This window comes from Lutra lutra, chromosome 8 (assembly GCF_902655055.1).
Source record: "Lutra lutra chromosome 8, mLutLut1.2, whole genome shotgun sequence".
In the NCBI taxonomy this organism is placed as follows: domain Eukaryota; kingdom Metazoa; phylum Chordata; class Mammalia; order Carnivora; family Mustelidae; genus Lutra; species Lutra lutra.
In genome coordinates, this window is record NC_062285.1 from 90,454,177 (window position 1) to 90,465,403 (window position 11,227).

The following is an 11,227-nucleotide window of genomic DNA, read 5'->3' on the forward strand; positions in this document are numbered from 1 at the left end:
TGCTTCCCTTGCCTTTGACTATGTTTCTAGGAAGAAGTTGCTGCAGCTGAGGTCAAAGAGGTTGTTGCCTGTGTTCTCCTCAAGGATTTGGATGGATTCCTGTCTCACATTGAGGTCCTTCATCCATTTTGAGTCTATTTTGTGTGTGGTGTAAGAAAATGGTCCAGTTTCATTTTTCTGCATGTGGCTGTCCAATTTTCCCAACACCATTTGTTGAAGAGACTGTCTTTACTCCATTGGACATTCTTTCCTGCTTTGTTAAAGATTAGTTGACCATAGAGTTGGGGGCCTATTTCTGTGCTCTCTATTCTGTTCCATTGATCTATGTGTCTGTCTTTGTGCCAGTACCATACTGTTTTGATGATGACAGCTTTGTAATAGAGCTTGAAACCTGGAATTGTGATGCCACCAACTTTGGCTTTCTTTCTCAACATTCCTCTGGCTATTCAAGGTCTTTCCTGGTTCCATATAAATTTTAGGATTATTTTTTTCATTTCTTTGAAAAAATTGATGATATTTTGATAGGTATTGCATTAAACATATAGATTGCTTTAGGTAGCATAGACATTTTCACAATATTTGTTCTTCCAATCCATGAGCATGGAACATTTTTCCATTTCTTTGTGTCTTCCTCAATTTCTTTCATGAGTACTTCATAGTTTTCTGAGTATAGATTCTTAGTCTCTTTGGTTAGGTTTATTCCTAGGTATCTTATAGTTTTGGGTGCAATTGTAAAAGGGATTGATTCCTTAATTTCTCTTTCTTCTGTCTTGTTGTTGGTGTAGAGAAATGCAACTGATTTCTGTGCATTGATTTTATATCCTGACACTTTACTGAATTCCTGTACAAGTTCTAGCAGTTTTGGAGTGGAGTCTTTTGGGTTTTCCACATATAGTATCATATCATCTGCAAAGAGTGATAGTTTGACTTCTTCTTTGCCGATTCGGATGCCTTTAATTTCTTTTTGTTGTCTTATTGCTGAGGCTAGGACTTCTAGTACTATGTTGAATAGCAGTGGTGATAATGGATATCCCTGCCATGTTCTTGACCTTAGTGGAAAATCTCTCAGTTTTTCTCCATTGAGAATGATATTTGCGGTGGGTTTTTCTAGATGGCTTTGATGATATTGAGGTATGTGCCCTCTATCCCTACACTTTGAAGAGTTTTGAACAAGAAAGGATGCTGTATTTTGTCAAATGCTTTTCAGCATCTATTGAGAGTATCCTATGTTTTTTGTCCTTTCTTTTATTAATGTATTGTATCACACTGATTGATTTGTGGATGTTGAACCAACCTTGCAGCCCTGGAATAAATCCCACTTGGTCATGGTGAATAATCCTTTTAATGTACTGCTGGATCCTATTGGCTAAAATTTTGGTGAGAATTTTCGCATCTGTGTTCCTCAAGGATATTGGTCTGTAATTCTCTTTTTTGGTGGGATCCTTGTCTGGTTTTGGGATCAAGGTGAGGCTGGCCTCATAAAATGAGTTTGGAAGTTTTCCTTCCATTTCAATTTTTTGAAACAGTTTCATGAGAATAGGAATTAATTCTTCTTTAAATGTTTGGTAGAATTCCCGTGGGAAGCCGTCTGGCCCTGGGCTTTTGTTTGTTGGGAGATTTTTGATGACCTCTTCAATCTCCTTAATAGTTATGGGTCTGTTCAGGTTTTGTATTTCTTCTTGGTTCAGTTTTGGTATTTTATATATCTCTAGGAATGCATCCATTTCTTCCAGATTGTCAAATTCGCTGGCATATAGTTGCTCATTATATGTTCTTATAATTGTTTGTATTTCTTGGTGTTGGTTGTGATCTCTCCTCTTTCATTCATGATTTTATTTGTTATTTATTTATTTCTCTTTTCTTTTTGATAAGTCTGTACCACATGGTTTTGGTGCAACAGTAAATAAGATTGATTCCTTGATTTCTATTTTTTTGCTCATTGCTAATATATAGAATGCAACTGACTTCTGTGCATTGATTTTTATCCTGTACCTTTGCTGAATTCCTGCATGAGTTCTAGCAATTTCTAGATAGAATCTTTGCATTTTATCCATAGATTATCATATTACTTATGAAGTATGCATGTTTGACCTCTTTGCTGATTTAGATGTCTTTTAATTCTTTTTATTGTATGATTGATGAGGCTAGGACCTCTAGTACTATTGAACAACTGTGGTGAGAGTAGACTTGCCTGTTGTGTTTCTCACCTTCTCAAACTGCTTGTGAGAATGCAAACTGGTGCAGCAACTCTGGTAAACAGTATGGAGGTTCCTCAAACAGTTAAAAATAGAGCTACCCCATGACACAGCAGGCGCACTACTTGGTATTTATCCAAAGGTACATACATTGTGATTCAAGGGGGCACATGCACTCCAATGTTTGTAGCAGCATGTCCACAAGAGCCAAACTAGGGAAAGGGCCCACAGCAGATTATCAGCAGATGAATGTCCTTCAGCAGATGAATGGATAAATAAGATGTGGTGTATGTATGCATTACCCAGGAATCAAAAAGAATGAAATCTTGCCATTTGCAATGATGTCCATGGAACTAGAGTGTGTTATGCTAAGCAAAATAAGTCAGTCAGAGAAAGAGAAATACTGTATGATTTCACTCATATGGGGAATTTAAGAAACAAAATAGATGAACATAGGGGAAGGAGGGAAAATAACATAAGATGAGAACTGAGGTGGAGGCAAATCATAAGAGACTCTTAACTATAGGGAACAAACAGGGTTGCAAGAGGGGAGATGCGTGGGAGGAGGAGACAATTGGGTGATGGGCATTAAAGAGGACATTGATGTAATGCCCCTGGGATGTTATATGCAACTGATGAATCACTGAATTCTACCACTGAAACTTAAAAAAAGTCTCAGAGAAATCTGAGATATAAAGATCAGTGTGGCAGTTTTCTCTGTGTCTAACTTTCTAGGACTATACATTAGGTTTTGAACATAATGGGCCTCTTAGTCTACATCCCAGAGTTAAACAATCCTCATTTCAGTACTAACTTCAGAGGAAGATGAAGCCCTTTTATAATTTGCTGTGTTTGCAGCAGAGCAGCAAGTGTATTCTTTGCAGGCACTTAGTTCCAAAGAAAATGCAAAAAAGACAAAGTTGTGTCTGTCCAATCTCCTGTGCCCACCTTATTTAATCTGAAATTTTTTTTTCTGATAATTAATGATTGTAAAGTTATGAATAAAATAACACTATAACATTTAAAAATTGTTGCTCTGCTCTTAATTACAACCGTTGGTTCTTTGTGGCTCCTCCTAAGGAATATGTAAATATCTAGATTTGTTCCCCTCAGATGCCCTGGATTGGGTAAGAATAATAATGCATTCAGAGAGGGGATCAAAAATATTTTTACAAGAGGGATCAACGTGATAATATCAGAAGTTATGACACAAGTAATTAGCATCTTACAAGGAGAGGAAAACAATTAGCAGAAGATTATTTGAAGAAATAATGGCTAAAGCTAATTCAAATTTGTTGAAATACACCAAGTTAAACTCAGGAAGCCCAGCAAAACCCAAATGAAAAAAAAAAATAAAATAAAAACTAGATCACATGTAGGCACATTGTCGTCATACTTCTGAAACAGATTAAAAAATGTTGAAAACAATGAGAGAATAACAACACTTTATATGCCTAGTAATTCATTAGAAACAATAAATTTTGGAGATAATAATCATCTCATTAAAAAATCCTGCCAACTCAGAATTCAGTCTTCCAGAATAAAAGTAAATGAAGACATTTTCCAGCTATACTTGGCCTGCAGTGCAGGAAGTGTTAAAGGAAGGAAATGTGTCAGGTTTATGTGTCATAGTTTCATGAGAAATCTGATTATTTGGGAAGGCATAAGCATCTATAAAGTTATAAATATCAGGGTAGATATGAAAGACAATCTTCTGTTAATTTCCTTGCAGTATGCATGAGCATTCAAAACAAACTTTGCAAGTTTCTTCCAATGTTTATAATATATGTAATATGTAAGACCTATGACAACTATTGAAAATAATGGGTATGGGAGGGGATCAATAGACCTGTTTCATACAGGATTTCTTATGTTGTACAACTAATTCTACCTAGACCATGTAAAGTTAAGACTCTGTGCTACAATCTTAGTACAACCACTAAGAAGAAACTATAAACAGGGAGAGCCTAGAAGCCAATATACTAATTGAAATGGAGTTCTAAAAAATATTCAAATAATCCCAGAGAAGGCAGGCACAAAGTGCACACAAAATAAATTATAAATCCAGAAGTATATAATTTCGGAATTAACACTTACATAATATGAATAGTATATATATGATGATGTAATTAAGAAAAGAATTCTTCTATCCCAAATTCTTACTCTGATTATTCTTCCCCGTAATTGTGTGTTGTGTAGCTGCAATTAGTATTCCTTGGCAGATTCAATTTAGCCTATTTACCCTTAAAATCAATATAGTGTTTCCCAGGCTACAAGAGTTAGGTTTTTTAAAAAATTTATGTTTCTGGGGCACCTGGGTGGCTCAGAGGGTTAGGCCTCTGTCTTCAGCTCGGGTCATGGTCTCAGGGTCCTGGGATCGAGCCCCACGTCGGGCTCTCTGATCAGCAGGTAGCCTGCTTCCCCCTCTCTCTGTCTGCCACTCTGCCTACTTGTGATCTCTTGTTCTGTCAAATAAATAAATAAAATGTTTTAAAAAGACTTCAAATTCGCCTTTAAAAAAATAAAATAAAATAATTTACATTTCTTATTTTTAAATCTCCAAATATATATTAACAGATAAAAAATAAAGCTCTAGTCTTTCAACCACATAATCTTCCCTATTATCTTTTCATATTAAAAAAAATCCTCTAAGTGTACATTTTATCATAGGCAAAATTATTTCCCAGATTTTAATGATCATCGTTGCTAAAGAAATACTTCTGCAGTTATTCTCAACCTAGGTCATATAGGATATGGAGGTATGCTCAAAATTGAAAATCATGCAAAAAAATATAAAAGGAAAATAAGAAAAGCAAAAGAGAAACACACACACACATGCACCCCAAATAATGGAATTCTTTAATATTGATTATAAAGTACAAATATTTAGAGTGAATAAAAGTATAAGGGATACAGATGGACTACCAAAAAAGAGGTTAGTGTCTGAGGGTTCGGCAATGGAAGAACCCAGAGTAATTTTTAAAAATCAAAAAGAAGAAGTCTAGAAATGAAAACAAAAACATTTAAGTGAATAATCCATGGAGTGATTAAAGAACAAGTTAGAAAAGATTAGGGAGTATGTAAGTGAAATGAAAGAACACTTGAAGACAAGAGAAAAGGAGGGAGAAACTATAAAAGCTACAGGTATGAGGGATAACATTTGCAGAGAGGATCAGAATCATTGGGAGAATGCAGATAAGCCATATTGGAAGAGAGCATATGTGATGGTATCAGGACTGGTTGTCCTCTGGATCGTCCCATTCAAGAAACACAGTTCATCACTATTGGAAAAGATACCTTTGATGAACACTGTGCTGCATCATAGTAAAACTATTTCTAATTCCCATCCTTCCGTTTTCTGTTGAATCTATGACAAATTGGATTTTTGCCCCAACAGCTCACTGGAACCATTCCCTATTCTCTACACAAAATAACAAAATCTCATCTTACTTGATTAGAAGCAGCATTCAACAGAGTGGATCATTATTCCTCCTGGAAACATTTTTTCACGTGGTACCCATGGCAACATAGTTTCACGGGTTTGAGTCCCATCTCGTCATTACGCTTTTGATCTTGTTTGCTGATTTTACCTCTTCTCCTCTTTCTCTTTACATGAGAGAGTCTCAGAGCTTATCCTAGAACTTCCTCTTACTTACATCCACTTTAAGTTCCTGGGTGACAATCTCTGTTACTTCGTTTTAAGCAGCACGTGCAAGCTGAAAAGCCCAGTTTTATACATTCTTGCCCATATCTCACCATTCACCTTAGGGCATTGATATCTGAGCCCTTAGTCAACTGGTCCATTTGTGTGTTTCATGAAAAATTCACTTTTCAGATGTCCAATCCAAACACAGAGTCTTAATCACACCTATTTCATGTATAATCTTTTCCAGCTCATTGAATGGAAACAGATTCAATCTGTTTTCAGATACTCAAGGTAAAGCACATGCTTCATCCGTGACCCCCTTCCTTCTTTCTCAGGCCACGTTCTCACGTTAGAGGCTTCTTAACACTGACTTCAAAGTATTCCAGAGTCCAATCTCTCATCACCATTGCCATACTTTACCTTAGCCCAAGCCACCACATCCCTGTAGTGTTTTGAGTCTCCCTGTTTTTGTTCTTAATTTTTTACTTCTTTTTAACTGTCAAATTGAGACTAGTATAATGTAGTTAGAGCATGCTACTCATCTGTTCCTGCTTCTTGAAAAAGAAGTTACAGACTTACCTAGCAAAAACCTGGGAGATCTGATCTTTTCAATTCATGCATATTACTTTATAATACAGCATTTCTCAATCTTTACTTAATTATCTCCCACAAATTCAACCTGCCAAGGAGTCTTTACAGATATAGTATCACCATGAAAATTCAAAACCAAGAATATGTCTCTCTTTATGTACTATATGGGTAACTGTGCTGTTTACATAAAAAGGGCAAATTTTTTTCGCTACCAACAAACAGAAATACAATTATATGAGAATATTATTTTCCTAAAGATTTTTTTCTTTATTTGCCAGAAGAGAGAGAGAGAGCTCAAGCAAGCAAAGTAGCAGGCAGAGGCAAAGGGAGAAGCAGGTTCCCTGCTGAGCAAGGAGCCCAATACAGGACTCAATCCCAGGACCCTGGGATCATGACCTGAAATGAAGGCAGCCGCTTAACTGACAGAGCACCCAGGTGTCCCTATAAGAGAATATAGCTTTTTTAAAGATTTTATTTATTTATTTGACAGACAGAGACACAGCAGGAGAGGTAACACAAGCAGAGGAAGCAGGAGAGGGAGAAGCAGGCTTCCTGCTGATCAAGGAGCCTGATTTAGACCTCAATCCCAGGACCCTGGGATCATGACCTGAGTCAAAGGCAGAGCCTCTATCAGCCCTGCCCATTTTAATATTATAAAATATCTTTGCTTATTTTCAGACCTTACATCAATGGGATCATGCAGTGTGCATTTTTATGTGTATCTCCTTTCAGTCTCATGTGCTATTGTAGTCCATCTATACCACTGCATTTGTCTATAGTTTGTGAATTTTCACTGCTGTTTTATATGAATATGACCCTTTAAAATCTATTCTCAGAAATGTAATTCTTTTTTTAGTCTGTGGGTATTATGAATAATTATTTTATGAAAAGCCTTTTCTATGTCTTTTTATAATATTTATTTATTTATTTATTATTTATGAGAGAGAGAGAGTGTGGGAAGGGTAAAATGGAAAGAGAGAGACAGAGAATCTCAAGAAGACTCTGTGCTGAGTTCAGAGCCCAAGGCGGGGCTGGATCTCACCACCCTGAACTCATGACCTGTGGTGAAAACAAGAGTCAGATGCTTAACAAATGAGCCAACCAGGCACCCCAACCTTATATGTCTTTTCCACAAATTGCATTTATAATAATTTTATTATATATAAGTGCATAGAAAATAGTCTATTATATTTATGGAATATAAATATTATATTTGTCATAATAAAATACTATTGTATAAATATATAATTGTATTTATAATTATAATACATTTTTTTCTAAGCATTAGTATGAAATTGCATGAACATAATAGATATGTTAAATTATCCCTACACTTTTCTAGTGTTTTGTGTAAATATACATTGTACAAGGTAGTCCCTATATCCAAAACTCAATAGTCTCAGAGAAACTAATACAATAATTTCTGTTGATTATATAATGGTATCATTTTTCTGGTCTGTGAAGCATTAAGATATTCTCTTCAATAAGAATGAGAAGTACTCAGGTATGTCTCTTGCCCATTTCACCTAGATGGTGGCTTCTTTCTTTTCTTAGTCCTTGTAATTTTTTTTTAAAGATTTTATTTATTTGAGAGAGAGAGCACAAGCAGGAAGGAGAAACAGGCTTCCCATGGAGCAGGGGGACTGATGCAGGGCTCCACCCCAGGACCTTGGGATCATCTGATCCGAAGGCAGATGCTTAACCCACTGAACCATGCACACACCCCAGTATGATCATATTTTAAATAGAAGTGCTTTTGTGAGTTGATGAGATGGAAATAGTTGTGTCCTGCATTTTTACTCCCCTACTGGAGTCCTTTAATGATCAGAATTTCAATGTTATCATGGTCCAACTTATCAATTTGGGGTGTTAGTGATTATTTTCGACCTATTTCAGAAGTTAGTCAAAGTTCATGATTATAATTTCTTATATTACTTCTTGAATTTGCCTTTTCTTTATTTTTTAACTTTTATTTATTTACTTATTTTTAAAGAAGCTAGGGGCTTCCTATTGCTATATCTTGCTGAGGTTACCTCTTTTCCGTAGTCTGAAATAGTGTCCAAGGCGGATATGGATTCTGTGGTAGATAACATGGTCTAACACTGATGAAGATATATCACCCATTCCCTGATTTTCATACTACTTAACCACGTCTTAATCCACCCTGTTCCCTCAAGATTATTTCTTTGTGTTCTCCAGCCATCTTCCTGAGATGTTTATTTATTTTTTTAACTTATTTTTTAAAGATTTTTAAATCTACATATTTTTGCAATAGAGAGAGACAGAAAGCACGTGCAAGCGTGAACAGGGGGATGCATAGAAGGAGAGGAAGAAGCAGACTCCCTGCTGACAGGAAGGCCGATACGGGACTCTATCCCAGGACCCTGGCCCAAAGGCAGCTGCTTAACCGACTGAGTCACTGAGGCACCAGAGATGTGAATTTCTATGTGCACATCTCGTAGTTTGCTAAACCTCTGAGGTCTATAAATATTTTTAAATAATATTTGGAAGTTATTCATACATTGTGAAATAAGATTGATTTTTTTTTCCTGCCTCTCTTCTCTTTCTCATATTGTATTTAGAACTATGCTAGTTTTCCTGATACTGCTTTGAAGATTTCTGAACTCTGTGAATTTTTCTCTCTCATACTATGGGGTGAAAAATACTCTTACTCCTTTTTCAATTTCATCAACCTTTTGCTCTGCGTCTCAAATTTTCTGTAGAGCCAATTTATTAAATTTTTAATTTCAGGTACGTATAAAGCAAGAATTCCTCTGTGGTCTAGTCATATAGTTTGATTTCTCTATTGATAAATCACACTTGCTATATTGCTGCCACCATATGTTCATTTAATTATTTGAACTGTTTTATTTAATTTATATATATATATATATTACTTTAATTGCTTCTTTCTAATAATGTAATATCTTATCCCAGTAAAAGTTTCTATTGATGTGGTTTTTTCCCCTTAATGTGGAAAACATTTTCCAGTTTCTTTTCAGGTAGATGTTCTTGACAATACAGTTCAATTTTTTAGATAGGTGTTCTTGACAATAGAGTTCAATAAACCTGAATTCTTTTAATTTTTCATAGATTTATTATTTTTTGTAAGTTGCATAAACTTTCCTGTAGAATCTTCTCCTCTTAAGTTGGCTTCCTGATATTTTTGTTCAGTTTTTCCAAATTCATATTGCTTAATTTTTTTCTTTTTAACCTATCTTCCTGGGTATGATCCTTATGATTTTGTACCTTAGATATCAACCACTACTTCTTTTAAAAGTCTGTGTTTGAACACTGCAAGTCAGCAGGGCTTCACCCTCTGCCATATGATATGCGTGCATGTGAGTATGTGTGTGCGTTTGTTGTGGGGGGAGTGCTCATAACTTCACTAGCAGTTCTCAAGTCTCCTTCAGCTTTTACTTTCTACTGGATTCATCTTGGTCTCTCCCTGTGCACAGATTTTTTTTTTTTTTTTTTCCATCTGCCAAGAATGTGTAAAGAGCTCAGGTCAACTATTCTGTCGTACCTTCCCTTACCAGTATCTTCCCATTATATTTATGGGAGTCAGAGCAATTGACCCAAAGACCGCAAGCTCTGACTAAAAAAAGTATGGGTTTTCCTCATCATAACTGAGCAAAATTAGCACTTTGAGCTTGAAAATCAGTGAAGTACTTTGCCCCCTTCCCAACTGCTAATCAAGTCTCCCTGTGGCACCAGCACCATTGCTACTTGCAGCTTCTCCAACTGTAAAAACTACAATTCTTGATCACTGAGCTAGGGTGATGGGGGGTATGGGGGGAGAGGGAGGCAGGGGAGCTGTCCTACACAAGAAAATCACAAGGTGCTTCTTCTTACTTGAATCTCTAGGTTTTTCCTAATGTACATAGTTCACAAAGTATTTTTAAACTTTTTGTCACTTATCAGAAACCCAAAATTGTTACCTTTGTCAGTTTCTCCTCCTACTTAGTCCTAGTAGGATACTTTTTTTAGTGTGTCCAGTGTGATACAAAAAATATAGATATAGACAGATACTATAAGGAAAGAATTAACTTTATTGTTACTACAAAATTCAAATGAGTATGAGAGCTCCTAGTTGATTTCTAATAAAATCTGCTTTCTCACAGTATTTGTTGAACTTCTTCACTCCAACTTCCTGGATTAGAGGCTTCCAGAGAATCAATAATAATTCATCTGTGTGGCCAAAAGACACAACTTTCTTCTCGAAAACATAAGTTTCCTGAGAATGTTTATATTTTATAATTTAAAAGAATTAATCTTACAAGAAAACACATTAATATGTGAGCAACTAGAAAACACAAATGTCACAGTGTTTCATAGAACAATGACAAGGGAAATATTTAGATTTGTTACTTAACTATTAGTCGAAATAAATTATTTATTCATCAAAATATTATGGTATTTATCACTAAGTTAATGAGATGTAATTCTCTGTATTTCAGACCATCAGTATCTTCAGAAAGTGACAAGAATTGTTCATTTTTCATCTTCAGTTCAAAGATAGTGTCTAATGAATCTTGCTTAGAATTAAGACCATATATTTGTAAGCACCAGACATTAGTTACCTAATTTGGGGATAATGCTCTGTCACCATCTAAAGAACTATCTCTCATTTCTCCAAAAGACATACAATTGCCTTCTCAGAATATTTTTAAGATGTTATTTTTTTAGAGAAATTTTAGGTTCACAGCAAAATTAAGAGAAAAGTACAGAGATTTCCTCTATTGCCCCTGTCTGTACACGTGACAGACTCTCCCATCATCAGCAACACTCAGCA

At 35.6% G+C, this 11,227-nt stretch overlaps 1 protein-coding gene across 1 annotated transcript in view; it reads left to right on the top strand.

Annotated features, from left to right (window-relative positions):
* Positions 1-10,664, top strand: part of LOC125106964 (NKG2-A/NKG2-B type II integral membrane protein-like) — a 29,841-nt gene extending 19,177 nt beyond the window's left edge. The window contains exon 5 of the mRNA XM_047741526.1: positions 10,557-10,664. Coding sequence (XP_047597482.1) covers positions 10,557-10,664 — 108 coding nt within the window. The remainder of the gene's footprint in view (positions 1-10,556) is intronic.
* The last annotated feature ends 563 nt before the right edge of the window (positions 10,665-11,227 follow it).